At 45.7% G+C, this 25,080-nt stretch overlaps 1 protein-coding gene across 2 annotated transcripts in view; it reads left to right on the top strand.

The window, feature by feature from the left end:
- LOC137480881 (contactin-4) overlaps positions 1-25,080 on the top strand; it is a 281,234-nt gene that overhangs the window by 124,612 nt on the left and 131,542 nt on the right. For both annotated transcript variants that reach the window (XM_068202332.1, XM_068202331.1), the window contains exon 3: positions 20,171-20,305. In XM_068202332.1, coding sequence (XP_068058433.1) covers positions 20,251-20,305 — 55 coding nt within the window. In that variant the 5' untranslated portion in view covers positions 20,171-20,250. The remainder of the gene's footprint in view (positions 1-20,170; positions 20,306-25,080) is intronic.

Raw genomic sequence — 25,080 nt, forward strand, 5'->3', positions numbered from 1 at the left:
GCTTCTCTGGGCACCCTGTGCCTCATTAACTCCGCAGGGAGGAATTTTAAATTATTATAATAATAATTAATTTAATAATAATAATAATAATCATCATCATCTGAACCCATTCCCCCTTTCCCTGTCATTCCAGGCCCTCATAAATAGTCTCTCTCCATCTCTCTTCTTTTTAAGTGGAAGAGGGGAGAGGTGGGGACAAGAGCCCCCAGCAGGTGGAATAAAATAGTAGATTATCAACTTTACTCTCACAGAGCTGTAAAAATTATTAAATGAAAGATTTCTTTACCGATTTCATAAAGAAACCCTCGGTATTCTTAAACCCCTGAGGAACATAGCAGAAAACAGTATTTTCTCTATCCTTTAAATGCTTTATTGCACATCATTTGAAGCCCTTTATTGCTGAGAGCAACAGATACCATCTCAGATTTTCCCTGCTTTAGTTTTGGTAATGTCATTTCTGATTAATCTTTGAGGGTTTTGTATATTGAACTATGAAATAGTTAAATTTTTTATGAGAGTGATGAAAATCCTATTGCTTTTGGGTTTCAGAGTATCAATAGCCTGAGCTGAACTAGTCAGACCTCACTCCCAGGAAGCACCAGTGCAGGATCTGCCCTTCTCTGTGGTGTGTTTCCCATCCTGGGAATGTAGGTTCCTTTTAAAAGAAAGCATCTTTGCACCTTTCCAGCCACCCAGGCTCTGGGGCCGTGGTGGGATCTTGGATTTCTTGGAGCTGTTAATTCCTGAGCTGCAGTTTTGCCTCTTGGCTTCAGCAACGCCGTGCATTTGGCTCGGAACCAGGAATAAATCAGAATTTGGACTGTTCAGCTCAGCAGTGCTCAGTCCACAGTGGTGCAGCAGAAGTTCTGTGGCACAGGGGGAGCCCAGCTCTGCATCCCAGGTAAGATTTGCCTGAATTTATTGCCCTGAAAAGCTTTCTTAGAGCTCTGCACAATTAAAAGCTCCATATTCTCAAGGAGCCCATAAAGCTGTTCCCTTACACAGCAAAGGGCTGCACCATTACCAGCCTGGATTTGAGCATGTAAAAATGGTGATTTAAACTCAGAGAGAAGCATCAGGAGGAGACCAAAGGAATAAAGTGTCTCATGGCAAGATATCAAATGCAGCAGTGCAGATTTTTAAGGAGAGGGCAGAATGAGTGTCCCAGGCAGCTGGCAAATGGACTGAAGAAGGCAAAATTAGGGCTTGCCAGAAGGAAACCCTGTGTCAGGGGATGGAATTCAAGTGCTCTGCAAAGGAAATGTAAATAAGGCAACCCGGTTCCACAGGAACAGCTTCGTGCTGAGGATGTGCATGTGTCGTGTGTGGGGAAATATCGAGTGTGAGGCCACTGGGAGGAATTTGGGAACAGCTGCCACATGCACTGGTGAGTTACTGTGGAAAGGGTTATGAAACCTCAGTGGTTTATAGTGAGAAGAGGTGTTTAAGAGGAAATTAATTGCCTTTAGCTGCTTTTTGGTGTTTAAATGTGTTTAAAAATATCTGTATAAGCTAAAAACTAGACTAAAAGCAGACCCTGCAGCCTGGAGATGAGTGGTACCATTCCAGAGGTGTGGAGGGTTTGCCTGTGGAAAAGGCAGGATCTTGGCTGTTTTCTGGGCAGGCTTTGGTGGATATCAGTGAGAAAAAAATGATGCACATGAAGTACACAGTGGATGTTACGGGGATTTTTGAAGGAGTTTTGGATGATTTAGAGACGGAACGAATGAGTTTTTTAGATGATGAAGTTTGTTGTTCTTATCTTCTACACAGGCAGGAAGGGTGAGTTCTGCTCACATCTCACAGCGTGGTTCAGAAGGCCACAAGACCCTTAGTCACACGACCTTCTAAGGATTTATTGACCAACAAAACCCTGCTAACAAGGATATTTATGCTTTTGACTCAATCCTTAAATGTTTCATCTTATGGACCCGTGCTAGAGTAGGTAGCCAATCTTAGCCCATCCTGTTATGACACACAAACTTACAGTATTGCATTTTAAACTTCTTGTTTACCTCTGTAACTACTTTTATTTTTTCTGTATCTTAAGCTCTAAAACTCTAAACTTTCCTCTTCTTAACGTGTCTCTGTTTTAGGCTACAAATCCACATTCTCGCTTCTAGCACTCAGTCTAGGAGCCTTTTTCAAGGTTTCAGATCAAATCCTGTGCCTAATTCTAAGCTTTGGCTTAGGAGCCCAAAGTTCTGAGAGTTCCTTGCATTTCAGATTCCAACAAATGTGAGGGATGTGTAGAGTCCTTTTAGGGGACAAGGGCTTGGTGGTGTGTGGGTGATTTACCCCACAGACTGGGGTAAATGTCTTTAGTGACGAGACCTTGTGCTTCAGTAGAGCCCAAACCAGCTTTCTGTGAGCTGCAGGCAGTAAAATGTGTTTACAGCCAGGCTCCTCCTGCAGCAGGTACCTGATCAGCTGTAGTGTATCAGACATCAGACGAGAGAAATGCTGATGTCTGGCTCCAGATCAGGAGGCTGAAGGATAGCTTTATTAAAACTACACTATATGACATTAATATACTATTTAAAGAGATGCTGTGCTATTTTATATGCTTACTTCTTACTTACCTAACAAACTCATGACTCTGCTGAGAGCCCGAGCCACAGCTGGATTCCACTGGTCACTGACCCCAAACAACCTTCACCAGGATCCAACCCAGCCATCACTGCAGGTGAACAATCTCCACACCACATTCCACATGGGGAAAACAGAGGAGCAGAGATAAAGATTGTTTTCTCTTCTTCTCTCTGTGCTTCTCCTGAGAGACAGAATTGTGTCTCTCTGTCCAGAGGATGTGATTGTCACAGTAGTGCTGATGAAGCCATGTCCTGGCAGCTCTGCTGGAGGTGCAGGTGTGCTGAAGTGCTGTTGGTGTCGGCTCTGGGTTGTTACTGGGACAGGAGCTGGGATGCTCAGGGGATGCTGGGCAGGCACCTGCTGGGCCCTGTTCCCTCAGGGAAACACAGCCTGTTGCTGTTTCAAGCCTTTTCCAAAGAAAACACCTGCTGTGCCAAGCTCAGGGAATACCAAACCCCTCAAAATAAACACATATTGCAGGTGAAATTGTGCTAGTGAGGGGAAAAGCAAACTGGTATTAAAGTAATGAAAAACCACACGAGCTACATCTCAACAAACAGCTCTGAGAACACGTGTCATGTTGCATTTGTGCTAAGAGATGTTATAAAACTACTCTGTCTCTGTGCAGCTTTCATCTTTATGGAGTATTGTGTAAGATTTGTGACAAAACTCAAGCCCCAGCTGAGACTTTCCTCAGGAACTTGAGTACAGATATTGCTGTCCTGGAACTTGTGGCAGAGCAGAACTGGTGTCCTGCTAGATAAAATCCCTAAATTCTCTGCCTGGTAAAACCAAGCAGCTGCACTTCACAAAAACCTCTGGGTTGTGCCACAGCTGTCTGGGAGCGTTTGTGACATTGCAGGGGGCAGGAGGGGACAGCAGCTGAGCTGGGCAGGGGCAGCAGCACGTCCTGCACTGGAGCTGCACGTCCTGCAGGGCTCCTGCTTTGGGCAGGAAAAGAAATCTCGAGCCATAAGCCAGGCTGGATTAGGTTACGCTGATAATTCTTCATGTGTTAAAGCGCTGAGTTGAAATGACTGTGAACTGTGGGATTTAGGCAGCGTGGGAATTAAAACTTATGTTGTGTCACGTGTTTGTTTAAACACAATTTCATTCATCTCCCTAACGTGACAGGTGCACTGATTTCGGCAGGAATCTTCTATTTTTAGCTAAAAAGCCAGGGGATGTGGCTTAGTGAATTGTTCTGATGCCTGTTATATGTTACATGCTAATTGTTATGATGCTCTGGGATGCTGAGTTTATTTGCTATAGCCCTTCAACTGTGAAGTTAATTTGTCCAGTCTTCCTGAAGGTTTCTAAAAGGATTATTTGACATTTTTTTCAAAGCTGAGCTTTGAAAAAATTAATCTATTAAAGAGCAAAGGACTGCACACAGTGCTGGGGTTTGGCACAAGTTGGTTTCATGCTCAGTTCCTGGGCACCAGTTTAAAATACAACTTGTTTAGAACTTACTTCACCTCTCAGGGATTTCATAAATAATTCTGGAAGGATCTCTGAAGTTTTGTAAGTGGGGCATGAGAAGCTAATGAGGTTAGGTGGCTGATGAACTTCCCTGCCTATAAATTATGGATTTGAGGAGATTTGATGAAGTCGTGTGTCTTTGTGTGTGTGTGTGTGTGTGTGTGCCCACCATCTGCTCCCAGGAGAGGGAGGGTGGAGGAGCATTAAACCATAATGGGGTTTAGTGGGGTGGAAGCAGCAGAGACAGCTTGGTGACCACATCCCAGATGGAAGGAACAGGAAACAATTTAAACCCTCTGCAGAGCTGGGAGGGCTGAACACGACGGGAAGCAGCTCCTAATGCAGGGATGTGCTGCAGCCTCAGAGGAAAACATCTGGGGGCCCAGAGGAATGAAGACTATTGGGGTTACACTGTAAAAGTTATTTCTCATTTGACTCCTTCCAGCTTCCTCTGGATGAGCAAGAGAGGCAGGGAGGCCAGGGAGAAATCCCCAGCTGGTTTATGAGAGTTGGGATTGCAGCCTGTACTGTTTAACATGAAAATGCACTGTATGGCTGGTTCTTAGTAGGTTAAAACCTCCTGATTATAGTGAAACTCTCCTTCCCAGTATCAAATGGAGGCAGCATTTTCAAGTTAAAGACCGATACAAGGGGGTTAACAAGGTTTTTGCATTTTCCAGACATGCTAACACCGCTGCAGCCTTAAATGTCAATTGATTTAGAATATCTTTTAACCTTATGTCAATACTGGGGTTTAGTGTAATTTTCCCACAAGAAATCTCCAGAGGGATCTCTGTGCTTGCTATTAGAGTTTCCTTTGAGCCTGTTACTGCCTTAAATGCTGGTTTTTGCCAGGCACTGCCCGGGTGTTACACGTGTGAAGTTGTGTAAGCACCGTCGCTGTCGGTTTTCATTACGAGCTGCTGTGCAGCATCACTCTCAGAGCAGCAGCCAGCACGTCAGGAAACATCTCTGAAGCCTTTTTCCTCTGGCACTACAACCAAAAACTTGTCTTTCCTACCCCTTTATAGCAAATTACTTGGATCTGTCCCCAGGCTGAGCTTGGTGATTATAGCTGAGCGTTGTGACAGGTTTTAGTGGGCTGCTCTGGGCCGTGCTCTCGAAATGAACATTTTTTGGGAAGTGTATCGAGGCAGACTCTCCAGATGGTTGTGTTCAGTTCCTTTCTGTTTGAAAGGTGTGTATGGGGTCAGGTCTGGGCTGAGCATTGGAGGCACCTCCAGCTCTGGGGCCCCAAAATATCAAGAGCTGCTTGAGAGAGTCCAGGGAGACCACAGAGATGCTCCAAGGGCTGGAGCCAGGCTGGGAGAGCTGGGGGTGCTCACCTGGAGAGGAAAAGACTCCAGGGAGAGCTCAGAGACCTTCCAGGGCCTAAAGGGGCTCCAGGAGAGCTGGAGAGGGGATAAGGCATGGAGGGACAGGACACAGGGAATGGCTTCACTGCCAGAGGGCAGGGATGGACGGGATCTTGGGAAGGAATGAGGGTGGTGATGGACTGGAATGGAATTCCCAGAGAAGCTGTGGCTGCCCCTGGATCCCTGGCAGTGCCCAAGGCCAGGCTGGAGCACCCTGGGACAGTGGAAGGTGTCCTTGCCCATGGCTGGGTTAGCACTGGATGGGCTTTAAGGTCTTTTCCAACTCCATCATTCCGAGGTGATTTCCCAGCATCAGAGATGTGCCAGTTCCCCCAGGCCTGTCACGAGCAGAGACCACCACAGCAGCCCCCCGTGCTCCTGAGCCACAGGGCCACCTCAGCCCAGACCCCAGGCAGCTGCTCCCAGGCAGGAGGGAATCTTCCTGATGGAGGTTTTGCAATAAATTTCAAATGTAGGTCAGGATTCGTGGAAGTTGCCTGAATTTTTAACTGCATTCAAATTAACCCCCGTGTGGTTTTTAAATGGTTCCTCTGAACTTCCTGCTTAGCTGGAGGAACGTTTCTCTGAAGGAAAATGTGGAAACAGCCAATGGCCATGTCTTCACCAGAACAAAACGGAATCGTTTCACATCTGGGTTTAAAGGCAGACTGAGCTTTCTAAAAGTAATTGATCTTTGTACAAAGTTTAATATCTTACAACCTCCAAGTCTGAGGGCTGCTGGGCTTGAGAACCTGTGCAGAAGGGAGCAGGCAGAAGGAACAGACAAACTGAGGGACATTTAAAACCTAGCAACTTTGTAGGCTGAAATTAAACATTTTTATATCTCCCAACTCAAACCAATTCAGTTTTCAGTGCCTGCTGTGCCTTTACTGGGATGTTCTCTCTTGTGCAGTGATTTAAAAAGATAATTAAGAGGAAGATATAATTATCTTGATTGAAATAGTTTATTTTTCCTTTTTTTATCTATAACTTCTTGCTTACTTTGAGTATTTTATGGAGTTCCCCTTGATAAAGTGGCAGTCATAAAATACAGGGGAATGTAATGATTGTGCTTTAATTAAAATAAAATTTTAAAAGGGCTTCTGGTTAAATGTTGGCCAAGGTTTATAATGCGTGTAGTTCTTTTTCAATGGGTATTCTATACCTAGAATTGATTTAACTGATAAATTAGATAATGTAGATATTGATAACTTTTTTTTTTTTTGGTCCATCTGATGATATTTCTATTATTTCCAGTATGGTCTTATCCAAAGCCCCTTGGAACTAATAGGGGCCGTAAACTGGGTGATTTCTGCTCCCTGGTTTAGCTCCCAGTCATTGCTTTAACTGTGTGAGCAGGACATAAATTAACACACTACTGCTGTAACTTCAATTGTACAATTGGAGTTTTACTGCACACAGTAAATTCTTATCCAGCCAAAAATTCCCTGTAATTCCGTGGCAGGGGACGACTGTGACAGGGTGTGGGGCTGTCCCCGTGTTCCCAGCTGGAATCTCAATCCACCCCCTGGTGCCTTTGGAGTCTCCTGGCAGCTGTAGGGTGGCTTTGCTCCAGTGCCTGCTCACGCTCCTCCCTCCCACCCCAAACTTCAAACCCATGAAGAAATTTTGCCAAATATTGGACGCATTAAATTTGAGCTGACAGCTCCATCTATGCAGAAAGAAAAGTGGAAAATACCAGCATGGCTGGAAATAAGTTGGCACCTAAAGTTCAGATGCAGATAGAGGGGTTGAAATGTTGGCAGTTAGCATTTTAAGGGGTATTAAAATGGGGTTGAATGGGCTGGTTTGACCCAGCACTGGGACGTGTGGCTTTATGGCGTCCAGCTGGTAGCTGTGCCTCTCTGCAGCCTGGATGGGGATGAATTCCCAAAATCACAGAATGGTTTGGGCTGGAAGGGACCTTAAAGCTCAGCTCCTTTCAGCTTCCCTTGACCTGGTTTCTCCAAGCCCAACTTGGCCTTGGGCACTTCCAGGGACGGAGCATCCAAAGCCTCTCTGGGCACCCTGTGCCAGGGCCTCCCCACCCTGGAGTAAAGAACTCCTGCTCAGCTTTGGAGGACAGGCTGAATTCGGTGTGAACTCTCCTCTTATTCATCCAGACTCAATCCATGCAAGGTGGGAGAAGAACCTGCTGCTGAATCAGGGCTTTAAGTGGGGAAAGACTTTAAAATCTGCAGGTGGCTTTGGTGCTGGTGTGCATCCAGACCTGGCCTCAGGACACCCCTGGCTCCTTTCCTCTCCTCCTGTGCCTTTTGAGGAGCTCTTGGCAGCTCCTGGGCTGGCAGAGCCCCTTCCCAGAGGCAGCAGGAGCAGGCTCTGCTCATCCCACCCCATGCCAGGCTCTTCTGCTCACAGGGTGGAGAGACAGGCAGAGCCCTCAGCCAGGGATAACAGCAACAAACGTTTCTGTTCACACCTTTTGAAGCCCTTGCACACAAATCAATGTTTGCAAACCTTGTTTCCTTTCATCTGCTGTCTATGACAAGCAAACCAAGGGCTTAATGTGATCTCTCAATAAATCCTGGTGCAGCCATTCCTGAGATGCCGTGGAGCTGGGCTCGTTATCCGCTGCAGAGATGATCCTTGTTTTGTCTGGCCAGGGGCTTGATTCCTTCAATAATTGATATTCCAGACTGAAAACAAAGCTGTGTGCAGCACCCCTTCCTTGGGGTACCTCTGCCAGCTGCTCAGCACATTCCAGCTTGGGAGCCCCTGGCAATGAGGGAGCTCACAGGAGCCTTATTTATTTATTTTTCCTACACTTAGTGCAAGGATGTCTTTAAAAAAATACACTCGTTCTAGAAAAGATGGCAGAGGCAGGAAGAGGCAGTAATTTCATGTAATCTGCATAGTCAGGGTGGGGAAATGCCAGAGCGTTTGCAGCCCTCTAACAGGGATTGTAAACAGGCAGTTTATGGTGCTCTGCTGGAGAACAGCTCCCATCAATTACACCCAGCGCAATTTCTTTGTTTTCACCCCGAAGTTTTATTTCCTTTTATGTTTAGTAATTAAATCGGAGCGGGAGGATTGTGTTGTGGGTACCAAAGAGCAGCAGGGATTACCGGGAGGTGTCACCAGAGTCACTTTGTTCTGCTGTCAGCCACAGGTCACCTCCCCTGGGACAGCCAGGAGCTCCTGCCCTGCTCCCATCCCAGAGGGTCCAGCCACAGCTTTCAAATCATTTCTCACAGAGATTTGTTGGTCCAGCATCTCCAAGGAGCTCCCAGGTGCAAGGTCCCCGTGGCCGTGGGCAGGTGGCTCTTGGTGGCCAAAATCTGCCACTGCTGTGCCCGTGGCAGTCTCCAGCTGCAGTTCCGAGGGTTTGGAGTTGCTAACAAAGGTGCTGTGTGCTCAGACACCAGTTTGTTCTCTGTTGGAGCCTATTTACACCCTGAATTCCAACCCAGAATAACCCAAAGCACATCACTGCCTGAGCAGCAGAGCTGCTTCTCTTTCCACACCAAACCCCAAAAAATCTGCTGCTGTGTCTGAGCTGCACTCGGGGGAGCAGATGCCTCCACTGGCATCTGTTGGCTGCTTGGCTTCATTTTGGAGGATTCGCTCTCCCAGTGGGAGGGAAAACTTTGTGTTCAGGCCACGCTGAAGACCTGAGCAGTTCAGTGAACTGATGTCAGGGCTAAATGAATCTGTTCTGGAGGGCCATGGTCAAGGCTAGACCTCCACAGCACTGATTCTCTATCAGTTTTCATGGGGATAAGCTCAATTTTTAATCAAAATAACACATTTAAGTGCAAACCCAGACTATTCCATAGCAAAATATCACCAACTGGATCTTGACTCAGCTGTGTCTTTAGCTCGGATTTGCTAGGAAACAGGGACCTCACCATTTCTGCAGTCAGAAAAACCCCACAGGATGCTCGAGAGTGGTGCTGTGCCTTCACTTGATATCCCAGGAGTGATCCTGGCCTCGCTGCTGGAAATAATCCACAGATAATGGGAGGAAAAGCAGGCTGGGAGCCTGTACATCCTGTGTTTGGCTGTGCTGTCTCCCTGTGTGGGTTCTGCAGTTTCCCACAGCAGCTGAGCTGCTGGGCTTTGCACCATGAGCTGCTCCAGCTCCGGGTGGAGCTGGAGAGGGATGAGCACCCAGAGCAGGCTGTGGGCAGGAGAGCTGCTGAGAGCAGCAGGGCTGGAGGCAGGGACCTTCCAAAACACACGGAAAAAAGGGATTTAGTTGTAAAGAGGCTGGCAGGCAGGTGGGAGGAGTGGCTGTGAGGGAGCTTGCATGGTCTGGGCTCTTCCTGGACAACCTGTGGAGCAGGGAATGCTTTCTGCCACCTCCATCCAGCTTTTGTCAGGGCTCCTCAGCACTCAAAGCTCCCCGGGATGCTTTGTGTCTCTCACAAATCACTTGGCAGCAGAGGCAGCCCTGGTGTGGCTCCAGTGCTCCCAGAAATCTCTGGAACCCCTCCTCTGGGCAGGGCTTGGGCTGGCACCATCTCCTGCCCAGCCTGGAGGGTGGAGCAGAGCAGCTCCAGCTTGGCCCCTCTGGGAAACACATTCCAGCTCCAGGACAGCCTGGGAGCTCTTCATTCCATATAAAATGTGCAAAGTGTAGAGGTGTTTCTCCTTTCTTCTGCACTCAGGTCTGCCCTGAGCCCTCAGATCTCCCCAAACCCTGCTCCTTTTCTCGCTCAGCATCCCCAGCTCCCTCAGTGCCAGGCAGTGTTTAAAATAAACTTTGAAGGGGAAACAATGCTAAATAATCATGTAACAGCGATATCAAAATGATTGGTGAGGGTTATTTTTCCCCTCCCTAGATGATTTTTGGAATTAACAAAGCAGTTAAAAACATTTGAGGTCCAAGCATCTCAATTATCTGGGTTGGAAGCCTTCTGCCAGTAATAGGTGATGAGGGAATTGTTGTTTTGATAGCCTCTGTTTCCAGGAATACACAGAGAACTGCCTTCTCACCAGCTTTTCAAAGTTAATAAACTTGCTTGTTGTTTTTCTTCTCCAAGTTCCATTTTGTGCTCTTAAGAAAGCTCCACTTTGAACCTCAGAAGGAAGGCAAAGCATTCTTCAGCATGAGTGTGTGTGTGTGTCCACTGGACTGGGAACTGCCTGAGGAGCTCCTGTGGAGAAAACTCTCCTTTTGTCTTTGAAATTAGAGGGATTATTCTGTAAGCTCCAGGAGTGAAAGGTAAAATGTCATTAAGATGCTGATTTTGGAGATGATACGGAAATATCTTCAGTATTTTCACATCATTTTTTTGTCTCCTGGACAAGATGTCACTGTCTGATAATGTGGATTTTGGGAACTGGACCTATCCAAAAGGGAATGATAGCTTTGAATGTTGCTTATCTAAATTTGTTTGGAGATTTGCCTTGATTCCTTATCTCAAAGCAGTGATTTAGGGATAACAGGAACTCCTTTGGCAGCAGAGTCCTGGGAGCCTGCTTCCCGTGCTGCAGCATTCTCTCAATCTGAGACAGCACTGAATTAACCCTTATTTCTGTAGGAAATGTCTGCTCAAAAGTCAGCTGGAGTCTGATATTCCAGTCTGACAACTCCTTTTTGCATTAAGGGGTTTGCCAGTGTGGCTGTGCTCTCAGAGGCGGCTTGGAGACCAGGAGGGGCTGGGCTGCCTGAGCTCTGATTCAGGGCTCTCACTGAGAGAGAGCTTTGCTGACAGGAAAAAAGCAAAACTGGACATGTACTGGTCCTTACAGACCACTTCTGTTGATGATGGACTGGTGATGTGGTTAGGAGAGAAGAAGTCGCCTTAGACAATACCAACTCAAATATTTTTTGCTGCTTTGAGTTATTTTGCTCTCCCTAAAGCTGGCATCTTTTGAGGTTTGTAATTTATTGCTGGGCTATGTGGGATAGCCCCTCACTTTAATCTCCCAAAGCACTGCACTGAAAATGTCACTCGGTGTGGAGGTGGAAATTGGCTTTAAATTGGTGAGTTTTAAGGTAACTGATCCAGACAATCTTTAGTAAAAGTCTCTCTGAAAGAGGATAAATTCTAATTTGTGGAAAATGCCAGGCTAGGAAGTTTCACTGCTTGTAGCTTTTTATTATGATAATGTTGCTCCTTCATGGAATAAGGTCCTCAGAATTTGTGGCTGTTTGTGTGTGGATGTTCTCTGAGAGCTGCTGCCTCAGGTGAGCATTTCCCAATTCACCTCTTGATGGAAAAGGTAGAACAATAAACAGTGAGCCCTAATTAACACCCATAGCCTTCATTCACACTTGTCTCCAGCCACCCCCTCTCCTTCCCTGGGGATGATTTATCCTTGCATTATCCAGGTTTTCCAGGGCAATTCTGAGTTTCCTGAGGGCGAGAGACAGAGTGAGGGGAGTGATGGTGCAGTTAGTGGCTGGTGATTAAAAACACTTAATTACTTTTTTTTTTTCCTGTGGAAAACTGTGCTGTGATTCAAGGAACTTGTGGCTCAGCTGGGAATATCCGTGTTTAGGGTGGATTGTTGCTTCCAAGGAGCTTTCAGTAGTGACCCAGGTGTGCAGGTGACACTGAATGTTAAAGGTGTAATCCAGTCTCTCTAAATCAGGTTTTAAGCTGTGGCTTTAGGTTCTGCATTAAGACAAAATGGGAATGTTGCTTCCAGACCGAGTCAGAAAGGGAAGGTGTTGCTGAGAGGGATTTCCATCTGTAATTCCAGCAGCAGAGAAGCCTCTCCCTGTCTGCCCCACTGCTGGCAGAGCTGTCCCACTGTCGGAGTCCAGCACATCCCTCTGGCTGCCCTGGCTGTCTCCAGACCCTGGCAGGGGGCTTGGAGACCTTGGCACCAAGTCAAAAACACCTGTGGCTTCCATTTTAGCCTGGGGGAGAGGTTGCCAACTCTGTATGAGGGATTACAATCCAAAAAGGTTTGAGTAGTGTGATAGGGGAATTGACGCAGGGTGAAAAAAGTAGAATTTTGGGATTTTTAGAATGGGGTTCAGGGGGACAAGATGGAGGAATTTGGGCGTGTCCTGACCTCCTTCTTCTTCGTCTTGCCCTCCGTGTCTTGCTGTGATGGTGACACTTTTCTATTGGTTTAAGGTAGAGACACACTGTCTGACATAGGTGATAGTAATTGGCACGTTATTGTAAATATAACACACGTAATTTCTGGTATAAAATGCAGACACCGCCCGGCAGGGCAGGCAGACTGCCATGGCTTCTTTACTAGACAGACCTCAGCAGGTCAGAGAAAGAATGTTCTAGATAAGGGAAAATAAACAACCTTGAAAACTCGATCTCACACATTCCAGACTTCTTCTTAGGCTGCACGGGCTGGGGAACAAGGACTTTTACACCCTTGGGGTCAGCCCAGCACTGAGACCCCAACATCCCACAGCTGGGTTATTGGGAATATGTGGGATGAGCATGAATCCAGCAGCACTTACACCAAAGAAACCTTAATGGAACAAACAGTATTTAAACTGCAGAGGCTGTAATCCGTGGCAGTGATGCTTCCTGAGTGATTCCATCAGGAATCTTTGCTGGTGCTGCTGGAATCCTGTTTATTGGATGGGATGGATGCAGCTGTGTGACAGCCAGGATGTGGCTGGGGCACAGCTCACCAAAGGCTTGACAAGTACAAATGACTGGGCTGAGCTGGGAAATTCTGTCTGTGGAGCTGCTGTAACTTCCCTGGTCTGGGAAAATGAGATCTCTATCCAGTGAATGGGAATGAGAGCCCAGAGGGGAACACAATGTGAAATCTGACATTGTTTTCTCAGACAATTAATTTTTGGGGCAACCCAGACTGGATTTTGCCTGGAATTCAGAATGGGGGGAAATCCCAGAGTGGATTTTGCCTTTGGAAAACACTCTCGGGGACAGGGTGGGATTATTGGGGCCTTGATGATCCTTGTGAGTCCCTTCCAGCTCGGGATATTCCGTGATCCCCATTTATCCAGGCACGTGCTGCGCGTGTCACTGTTTTATCAGGCACAGTGTGCCTGTACCTGTCCCACAGTGTGGGAATTGTGTGCAGGTACAACTCCAGGAGGGATCATTTCAGGTCTGAGCCAGACCAGGATCAGACAGACGAGCTGTGAGAGTGAGGACAGCTCAGGGGGAGCTGCCCACTGCTCTTCATCTCCCCCACCTTTCTTTTCAAAATCCCTTTTGTTTTGGTTTTTTTGTTTTTCCTTACACAAAAGGCACAAAAGGGAAAGTTATTGTTTATCTAAGAACTTACAACAACAACAAGAAAACCCAACTCCCACAGCAAAAAAAAAAAAAAAATTTGAGTGCTGAAAAAAATCAATGTGTATATGTCAGAGTATTGCTGTGAAATTTGCTGTTTTGGGGACACTTCTTTCAGGCACCTTCTATTTTTGGCTGCTCAGCTTTGAGGGTCACTGATTGCAGGTCCTGGAGAGAGCCTGGCCCTCTCCTGACACAGGCCTGGGCTCAGCAGAGGGCTCAGAGCTGGATCTGGGTTAGAAGGCTGAGTTTTGCTGAATCTGGGCCACAGCTGCTGCTCAGGAGGTGGGAGCTGCCTGTGCCCCGGTGCTGCTCCTCTGGAACAGCTCAGTTCAGTTCCTTTCACAGATAAAGCAATTTTCTGTCATTTTGGGAAAAGCCCTGTTTGCCTGTTCCATGCAAAGGAACCTTGCTGCTTTTGGTCCCTGAGCAAAGCTGAACAGTGTGGATGTTCTCAGTTCAGTCAGAGAGAAAAGGAGAGAGATTTCTACCAGGCTAAGCCTGGGAAAAAGTCTGGGGGGAATGTAAACAATTATTATCTCTCTTTCTGTTCATATTGTTTATAGATATGTTCTACCACCGTGTACTATTCATAGTGCACCAATGGTGTGGAATGTTTTTACTCTAAGATGAATGAAATTGGTCCTCACAATGTTCTCTATAAAAGAGCGATGTACTTTCAAATAAATCATCGTTCTTTGCCTTCTGAACTTGGAGTCATTTTATTTCCCATCCCTGCCTCAACAGCGATAGAACAGCTAGTTTAACCAGCATTTATAGAAGTTGATTCTGTGCTCCAAATCAGTCTGAGTGGCTGCAAGTTTATCCTTATCCCAGATTCTGGCTCAGATGGGGAATGACCTCTCCTTTAACAGGCAGCACTAGGACTGGACAATCCCAGGCTGTGGAATTCTCTCCATCACCTTCTAAACACTGCTGCTCGTGGAACCAAACACTGTTTCCTCAAAATCTAGACTGAAATGTAGCTTGCAAATGGCCAAGGAACATCAGGAATGGGTGTTTGGAGAGGTGGGAATGGAGAACGGTGTTTTGGTGTAGCTTTGCAGGCTGGTTTTGGGACCTTTACTGGGGGTCAGCCTCTTCTCTCAGGCAGCAAGTGACAGGACAAGGGGAAAGGGCCTGGAGTTTCACCTGGGGAGGTTCAGGTCGGTTATCAAGAAAAATTTCTTCACTGGAAGAGTGGTGGAACATGGGAATAGGCTGCCCAGGGAGGTGGTGGAGTCACAATCCCTGCAAGTGTTCAAGTAGATGTGACACTTTGTGATATTTTTGCTGGGTGTGGTGATTTTTGGTCAAGGACTGGATTTGATGATCTCACATGTCTTTCCAACCTTAATTATTCCATAGTTCTACTAAGACTCCTGAAGCACCTACCAACCCCATCTGTAATGGAAGGAGACCACTTTATAGATGTGCATTAGAAAAGGTGTTCATTGTTTTTTTAAGAAAAAGAGGGGATTTTTGGAACCTCAGAAAACTTTCTGTGGCTTATTTTCAATTTTTTTTTTTTTTTTTTTTTTTTTTTTTTTTTTTTTTTTTTTTGTGTGCAGAAGAGTGGAATTTGAACTTCCCTTATGCTTTGTTTTGCTGGCTCTGCTATTTCTAGATTTGGCCTGCAAAATCCACCCAGTGCAGGTGCTGTTTGGCCGTATTTTCCATCTGCTCTTTTCCTTGAACAGTTCAAGGAGTGGCTGGACGTGGCACTCGGAGCTCTGCTCTGGGTGACAAGGTGGGGATTGCTCACAGGTTGGACTCGATGATCTTGGAGGTCTTTTCCAACCCAAACAATTCTGTGACTGTGTGCCCTTAGCAGCTGCCCAGCCCCATGCCAGGTTTAACCAGACAGCAGTGGGGTTGTGGGAATCCAGCACACCCCTCTGGCTACCCTGGCTGGCTCAAGACCCTGGCAGGGGACTCAGAGACCTCGGCACCAAGTCAAAAACACCTGTGGCTTCCATTTTAGCCCATGGAAAAAGCTGCCAACTCTGTGTGAGGAATTACAAGCCACAAGGGTTTGAGTAGTGTGGGAGTTGAGTTAACACAGGGTGGAAAAGTGCAATTTTGGGGTTTTTAGAATGGGGTTCAGGGGTACAAGATGGAGGGATTTGGGCGTGTCCTGACCTTCTTCTCCTTCTCCTTGCCCTCCATGTGTTGCTGTGATGGTGACACTTTTCTGTTGGTTTAAGGCACAGACACACTGTCCAACATAAATGACAGACATTGGCACGTTATTGTAAACATGGCACACGGAGTTTTTGGGATAAAATGTGAACACCGCCCTGAGGGCAGACAGAATGCCATGGCCGACCTGCTGGACAGAGCTCAGCAGGGCAGAGAGAGAATGTTCTAGATAAGGGAAAATAAACAACCTTGAGAAGCCGACCCTGCGCATTCAGACTCCTTCTTTGGCTGCACGGGCTGGAAACGAGGACTTTTACACTCTTCGGGTCACCTCGACACCCAGACCCCAAGATGGGGTCACCCCAAGCTCTGCTCTTCCTTCTGCAGCCAAGCCTGAAGATTATTTTTATGATTCTCCACTCCTGTTTCAACAGCTGGGTGGACCGAGGATGTTTTGGCAGCATGAATTAATGTCAGTGTGGAGGGAAGCAGTGAATTCCCTGCTCCTGCCCTCAGGTCACACCTGTGGCAGCCCCAGGGCTGCATCACCTCCAGTCTAACAAGTCCCCCATTAGTGCTGAGTGCTTTGTGCTTACCCTCAGCTCCTCCTTTGCCGAGGTGATTAAAAGATGCCTGTTGCTGTCTGTGTGTGCAGCACGCTTCATTAGCAGTGATTTATTTGGGAGCTGAGCAGAGCTGGCACTCTGCAGCACACCACTGGGCAGAAGCAAAATGTGAGCTGAGTGCTAAGGCTGCTCCTTGCTGCTGCTGCTGCTGCTCTTCAGGGGTCTTGATGTGTTTCTGGGATTACCTAAAAACAGAGGCCAGATAGAATTAAGGGAATAAAAAACTGTTCTGTTTGTTGAAGGGCATTCAAGTACATTTAGGGCAGACAAAGCCCCCCAGGGGCTACACCCAAAATGGACAATGGGTCAGGGTTTTCACACTTTGATAAGTTTGGTCCATTTGCATATTGGGGGTGAATCTGCCAATTCCAGCTTCAGGTAATGAAGTCATTGACCCCAAGTTTGCTCCCCCGACTCACTTTTGTTCCCATCTCTCTGGCCTGAGGCAGTGAGGTGTCCTTGACTGCCAGGCCTGGAGAGGAATTGTTGTGTCTGCCCAAAATGGGGAAGCAGCAGCTCACACTGTGTGTGGAGTTTGGAGTTACACTCTAAAGAACTGCAGGGTTACAGACAGATGGAAAATAGAAAAGCTGAAATCCTAAGGCATCAACCTTAGGTGTGTTCTGCAGGTTTTCCTTCAGAATATTTACAAAACTGAGAGGTCGGGTAGTGCAAATTTATCTTAGAAAATATTTCTCGCGTTCCGAATGTATCCATAGATATATAAGCTTCAGGATTTTAATTTCTGTTTTGCTCTTACTGAAGTGCTAATCATGAAACATCTAAGCAAAATTACTCACACAGCCGTGTCTATAAATTCAGAAAAATTCACCACAAATATTTCTACTCCACACTTTTTTTTCCCCCTCCTACCTACCTGCAGTCAGAGCTCTTGGAGTCAAGTTTCTCTGGCAGAATCCAATTAGGAGCAAAGGTGCCTTTCAAAAGAATTTGCAATGGCTGCATTGCCAGAAGAGAAGTTAAAAAGACATCTGCACACGTGTGGTGGCACTGGGGTTTCTAATGGGCTGCACTTCCAGACTGAAGCTCAGCAATCTCATTTTCATCTCAAAAAAATAACCTGTGTACTGCTGAAACTGCCTCTGCTTCCTTCTGGAAATGAAATATTAAACTTTGTGAGTTTTCAGGCCTTCAGCAGCAGCACAAAGTCCCCTGGGATTTTGTAGTCGGGGAAACATTTAGGAATGGGAAGGATCTTTTCAATTATGCACCTTTTGCTCCTGCACAAGTGTTGCTTTTCCTAAAGCTGCTGCCATAAAAAGTCGCTGTGTTTGAACCGTTCTTGTAGAGCTCTGAACAAAGGCCCTGCTGATGTGAACAGCAGAAATATTTACAGGGAAACATTTTGAGAATTGGACTCATTCACATGTGAAATAGGGAACTATCACAAGAAATGGAATTGCGGCCGTGGCTTGAGAGCCACCATCATTTAACCTTAGAGAAAATATTTTGAGTGGTAATCATCTAATTTACTTTGCAGTGCTGTTTATGCCCAGACAGGCATCGTTTCTCTTTGGGGGGAATTTTGTGTCCTGCATTACCCTGTGCAGACATCAGGGAGTGGAAACTTTGCTTTGAGGCATGTGCACCTCTGGTGTCTGCTGGTTCTCTGGAGCAGCTGCTGAGTAACTGAATAACAGAAAACTTTCAGCTTTTCCATTGGACTTAAAATATATTTATTGCCCAGAGCAGCTGGGGTTGCCCCTGGATCCCTGGCAGTGCCCAAGGCCAGGTTGGACAGGGCTGGGAGCAGCCTGGGACAGTGGAAGGTGTCCCTGCCCATGGCAGGGGTGGCACTGAGTGGGATTTAGGGTCCCTTCCAACCCAAACCGTTCTACAATTCTATAGTTGTAGCATAACTTTTGTTTTTGGCTGAAATTGAGATCCAGTGATTGTGTCAAAACTCGATGGGAGGAAGGATATAGCCTGCTACTTTTAATATCTTTGTAAGCTACTAATTTACATTAGTCACTTTGAAATGCTTTGTATCAGTGTTTAAAATGCTGAGAGAAGCATTATTTCCCGAGTAGAAAAAAATAAAATAAAATTAGTTTGCAAACCCTCACAGCAGCCAGAACTTTCCCCATATGGATGCTGGGTTACAGTGAGGAGTGGTAATAAATTCAAGAGTATCCAGGATTTTTTTTTTTTTTTTTTTTTTTTGAATTTATGGAAAAGAAGGGAATGTTTTTTTTGTGAGCCCTTTGTGCACTCTAGCAGCTCCCAGTCTGTGGGTGCTTCCCAGGAGCTCCTGGCAGTAGGTTAAATTGATAAGTGCTTATCAACCTCTTGTGTTTTTAATGAGGTATCAAATGCTGTGGGTGATTGCTCTGCTCATTGCAGGGAGAGAGGGAAATAATTGTAAAGCATCTCCGGGCAGGATAAGGAAGAGAAACTTTGTAGGAGTTTATTGATGGGGATGATTAGTGGGGAAAACAAGAACGGGGAAGAATTTCAGCAGCTGCTGAAATCCAAGATTTATCTCAAATTTCACTTAAATTGGTGTAAAATTAGTAGAAATCTCTTGTGCAGCTGCTGTTGTAATCAAGAGAATTTGGTACTTGGAGGAAAATTAATATTTTTCCACAGGTCAAGACTCTTTAGGGTAAAAAAGAAAACATTTCTGGAGTTCACTATAAACAGTGTAACTGCTTCACCATGTCAATCAATATAGACATTTTCCTTCCAAAATTAATAATTAATACTCTAATCATTGCCTTAAATAGTTTAGTATTCATTGATTGGCCATTCCTGCTGCCCCCAGCATGCCCCATCAGTCTGTGTGAGCATAGATGAATTTATGCAATTAATCTCTCCCTGCTTCAAAGCTGCATCTTCAGATCAGAGGCTAAGGATTCCCAACCTTCCCAGTGCATTGAACCTGACTTTATTAAAAGAATTCTCCCAATTTTAGCTCACAAAAGCAGGCAGAGACCTCTCTTGTTATTACTCATGCAGTTTGTCTTGTAAGCACGAAGGCCCCTGAACTTCCAGTCTTCACCAAGATGAATAAATTATAAGAATGTGTGTCTGGCCTGATTTATTTATTTTTAATATTTAAATGCCTGCTCTGGAGTGGTTCCTTTCATAAATGAAGGCGTTTTTTTCCCCCTTGGGTTGCTTGGAGGGGGATGGTGGAAGTTTGCAGTGATCAGCTGAGAAAGTCTCAAATTGCTCTCAAATTCTAATTATGTACAGGTTGTGATAGGGGACGAGGGGAAGATCAGTTTTTACCTGCAGGTGTTGTAAGGTGGATTTTTAAACAGAATTTAAGAGCCGTGAGCATGGAGGTGGAATGGGAAAAAAATCCCCTTCCTTGAGCAGTGTGGGAAGCTTTCCTGCAAAGTGTTGCCTTGCAGAGATGGTGTCCTTTGTGTGCTGGATGATGCTTGCACAGAAAAGTTACAGAGTAGAGAATTACTCTAATTTTCATTTTAATCTACAGAGTTCACTAATTACCCCAGAGAGGCAGGGAGTGAATTTCCTGAGAGCAAAATTAGGAGACAGCAGAAGTTTCACAGCTCCAGGTTACAACTCTTAATCCTCACCTGCCACCCAGACACCTGAAATGGTCACAAGTCCCTGCTGGGAATGATTTGAAAGTCAATATTTACAAAAGTTTCTTTGCTGATCCTCAGATACATCTCTCCTGGAAAGGAAGAACAAGCTGTCAGGAGCAACAACGCTAAATGTCCATGCAATCTGCTTTGTTTTACAGATTAAAGCTGGCCTGAGGTTTCCAAGGAGCCCCGTTCTGCTCTGCAATCCCTGGGCTGGTCTCTGCCCCTGGAGCTGAAGATGAGGTTGCTATGGGAGCTGCTGGTGCTGCACTCGGTCATGGTGTGCCTGGCAGGTGAGGTGTCCTCTTCACATTTTGGAGTTCAGACACCCCTGCTTTTCCCACCAATGCCACAGGGCCCCGTGGTTCGTGTGCCAGGGATGAAATGCCCAAATCAATCCCTGTTCGTGGCCGTTGTCACTGAACTCATCAAGTGAAACTCATTTTGCTCTTGGTCCGTGTCTCCCAGCCCAAGCACAGTTTGTCAGAGGTCTGCTCTGCTCCTTTCCTCTTCGAAGCTGCTGCTGGTGGAAGTTGTTTTCCCTCATTCCGTGTTAAGCTTTCCCTGCTCAATTAAACCTTCGTGGAGTGGAGCTTTAAATCCCATTAAAGTGGTGTTGTGTTACAGCTGAGCCCTCGCTCCATTTAACAAATAATTAGAATAACATATTCCAGCCATACAACCATCTCCTGCAAGTGCCCTTGTTTAACCTTTCCAGCCCAAGCTGCGATGTTCAGAGCGTTCCTGGAGAAATTCCCAGAGATTTTTGAGGGATGTGCCTTTTTCCTGGAGCTGAAACAGTTCTTGAGAACATTTTGGGTTTGCAGAGGCTCAGCAGAGCTGGTTGCAAAGCCCTGCCTGCTCAGTGCTTGCAGGATCACCTGTCCTGGAGCACACCAGCACTGCCCAGGGCTGGCCTGAGTCTCTCTCTCTGCCATATCCTTGATTAATCCCTCCTTACACTGCCACGATTATTCTCTCACATGTGTTTTGTTCTGGGGGAGGGTGTCAGGCTTTAATTAATGTTTGTGTCACCCTGGTGTTAGCCTGGATTGCTCTAATTTACCTGCTGCTCACTCAGACTGTTTTACTGCTTTATTTATTAGCTTGATTTCTCCCCTTCTCTTTGTGTTCACTGTCAGGTTACCTTTCCAGCATTTTAGATAATAACAAAGTACTTAGAGCAGTGCTCACTTTTTTTCTGCTTAGCTCTACTGAACACAAAGCGACTTTTCTTCCGGTACTTAGGGGTACCTATTTTTGAAATTTGGTTCCAAGTCTTTCTAAATGTGCTTTGACAGTTTCTGAGCTGGCAGAAAATTGGATGCAGAGAGATTCTGCAATGCAGAGCCCCCACGTGTTTGGGGAATTGCAACCCCAGGGAAGCTGGGCTGGGGGAACACAGCGAGGATGAGCTTTTATTTCAAGCAAATAAATAAAAGAGTGGGAAAACAAAGCATGGAAACTATTTTTACTGTAATTTCTCTACTTGAAACACCTATTGCAAACTGCTTAGGGTCAGCAAAATAAAGTTTCAGGGGGATGTGCTTGGGGGGGTTGCCTTGATCAAAAGATCAGTGTTTAATGCAAATACATCTCTCCATCACTGGCTTTCCCCCATTATTCTGCAGCAACGTTTTCCCTCCTCTTTGCAGTGCACTGCATTTCCTCAGGCCTCAGATTCTCTGTCCTGCTGTAACAGATGTGTGGGGAGAGGAGTGCCAGAAGTTTTGTGTGAGTTTTAGAGCAGGTGCTGAGTGAGGAAATGGTTTCTTTTCGCTGCAGGACGTGCTCTGGGCCGGCTTCTTTGGGCAGGTTTTAAATCTGGAATTTTCTGTGGCTGCCTGCAGCATTGTCTGAGCTGGCTGGAGGCAGGGAAGTGCTTGTGCTGTGGGAATTCTGGTGTTGCCGTGAGCAGGGCTCCCTCATTTGGGCTCTTTTTAAGGGATGCACTTGGATTGCTTCCCAGAGCCGTGGGAGTGTTTTGTGTCGTGCTCTGGTGTTATGAACACATGCACAGGTGGCTGTTCAATATTCTGAAGTTAAGGGGGAAATTTGTGTTTGCATGTTGAGCAAACCATTTTCCACCCTTGAGAAAAAAAATTAATAACTGAGTTATAAAATAGTAAAAAAATAGTCTGCAGAAAGGAAAGTTGTCTACCAACCCTCCACAGTGTCGTGTGGATCCTTAAATGACTGGGAAAGTTAAGCTCAATTCTTCCACCTGAAAATGGAATACTTGGGTTTAGTTCTTGTAATCAGAGTCTGGCACAGCCCAGGTGTCATCCTGGACATTGTCTCAGCTGCAGAGAGCAGCAGGGCTGGTGAAGGATGAGATTTTGGGGCTGTGAAAAACACGTTCACTCCCCTGTGAAAATGTAAAAAGTTTAATAAAGGACAATAGGAGACAGGGACCACAGAGCAAAGGTTATTATTAGCACTCAGCCAAGAGCACACCTGCTAGCTTGGAAACACCCTTTATTTACCATTTCTGATGCATCAGCCTGTTGCATATTCATAAGCAATTATGCATAGTAAACTTTTCCCCAAACTAGTTTATATATTTTAAGAACTGTTTAGCATGGCTCCTCCTGGGTTCCGCCTTTTTAGAGCACAAGTATTCTTTGGTTGTTCTTTTAGTCCTTTTTTATCATCCCCTTCAGTTTTGGGCCCTGGCCCACACTGCCTTCAGACAGTGAGTCTGATGGGTGGCAGATCTGTACAGGTGTCCTCATCCTGTGTCCTTTGGGTGTTATCCCACCCCAGCAGGCACTTTAACACAAGCACACTGATATCAGCTATTTCACAAAGCTTAATTAACAACAGAAACAAAAACTGTATCTTTATAACAAAGTTACTTTACCACACACACATAGAGTCCATTTTAATATCTGCAAAAAGCCAATATTATAATGTGTATCTATAACAGGGGGTTGCCCCAACAAACTCCTCTGGAGTTGAGTGGTGCCACCATCCCCAAGAACAGCATCCCCAGTGCTTCTTTGGGGCTCCAGCCACGGCCACCAGCTCCTTGGCCTTGTTGGATGTGTGAGAAACGAACTCACTCTTCAAAATGTTTAAAAGTTGATTAAGGGATAAAAGGGATAAAATCCAGCGCTGGGGTGCTTGGCTATCTGCCAAAAGCACACGGTTAACAATTTCCATGTGGGGGTTCATTGTCCAATTCCAGCTCCAGGTGATGCAGTCCCATCCTCCCAGTTTGCTCTCCTCCATTCCCTGCTGTTTGCACTTTTTGGGCTGAAGCTGCAGCGCTGTCCTTGGTTCTGGGGCTGAAAAAGGATTGTTCTGTGTGCCTGAGCTGTGAGGAGAGCTGCTGACACTTTATCTGGAGTTCAGAGTCACACCAGTGCAGTGCAGAACCTGGGAAATATCAAAGCTAAAACCTAAGGCATCAGTGAAAAAAAAAAGGCATTGCTTGCATGGGATGAGCCACAGGGAGATGTGACACTGTGTGCCTGCAATGCTCTGGACAAGTCTGAAAGGGAATTTTCTGTGTTCCTGTGACTTCTGTGCCATCCTCTGCCTCATTAACCTCCTGCAGCAGAGAGTTTCTCTGCTGAAGTCGTATTTGCATGTTAATGAGCTGCGGTGGCACAGACACATTAATGTCTGAGTGTGCATATGCATATTTTATGGTGGGATTTAACCATTCACCTTCTGGCTGTGCTGTGGGGTAAGGCCAGTTTAGCCCCACCCAGCTTCCCACTCACCTGCCTCCAGCCCAGTGCAATGGGGAGGAGAATCAAAATTAAAACTTGCAGGTTGAGATAGGAGCAATTTGATAATTGAAATAAAATAAAATATCATAATAAATATAGCGACAAATATAACAATAATATAATAAATAATATAAATAATGCTAGTTAATAATAATATAAAGTAATAAACCAAGTGATGCACAGTAAAATTGTTCAACAGCCACTGACCCATGGCAGATCTTGCCCTGAACCCTGACCAGCCCCGTCCAGCTGCAAGCACCACAGAAATACAGGAGCTTTAAGAAATTAATTTGTCCTGCAACTCTTGGGTTGGTTTGGTTTTGTTTGGGTTTTTTGTTTTGCTTCATTTTGGGGTTTTTGTTTTGTTGTTTGGGTTTTTTTTTTGTTTGGTTGGTTTGATTGGTTGGTGTGTTTTTTGGTTTTTTTGTTGTAGTTGTTGGTTCCTTTGGGGGATATTTTTAGTGGTGGTTTGGGGGTTTTCCCCAAAATATTTTTAACAGGAAAATACTCTCAGAAAGGCCTGTCCAGGCATTCTCTGTCCTTTGATCTCATGCTGATCCAGCACAGCAGTACCCCAGCAGTGGTTCAGACCAGAGTGTTTACAGCACAGCTGTGCAACTCAGGGGAGGGAAAAAATGCAGTATAGAGTCAAATGTTTCCCACTGTGAGGCAAAACCCCCCCATCATTTATAGCAATACATTCCAGTGAAATCAGGCACCCAGCTCTGTTAAAAATCAAACCTCAAAATTCACAGAGATGAGGATTTGAATTCATGCGGCTCTCCAAACAGCTGCAGGTTTCGTACCAGAGAAATTCAGCTCATTTTGTGTCTGAATATAAATAATTAAAGCTGGGAGCCCTGTTGTACATATTAAATTATGGTCTCCTCTAAGCGAGGCCGCAGTTCAATTTGTTCAGTTTTTTTTTTTTTTTTTTTTTTTTTTTTTGTTTTGTTTTTTTCTTTTTTCTGCTGCTGTGTAGCTCCCTCTGCACTTTGATGTGAGCAGGAAGCTGGGAAATGATTCATCTTCTGTGGCCCCACAATTAATTAATTAATATTTCGGTCAGTTCTGCAGCACTTTGCATTTCTGGCTGCTTAATTTATGTTTGCACAGCAGAGGAGGCAGGGAGTGACTCCTGGTACTCCTCAAACATCGCTCAGCCCTGGGCACCACTGGAGCAGGATTTGCAAATCAGATCTGCCTTGCCTTAATACTTTGAGTGGGTTTTTTTATTATTATTATTATTTAGTGGCTTTTCATGTTCATTTCCAACTCCCGCATTTGGAAATCCCTCAGGAAGAGGTGTGGCCCCCCAGCAGCATCAC

The sequence above is a fragment of the Anomalospiza imberbis genome, chromosome 11, assembly GCF_031753505.1.
Source record: "Anomalospiza imberbis isolate Cuckoo-Finch-1a 21T00152 chromosome 11, ASM3175350v1, whole genome shotgun sequence".
NCBI lineage: Eukaryota > Metazoa > Chordata > Aves > Passeriformes > Viduidae > Anomalospiza > Anomalospiza imberbis.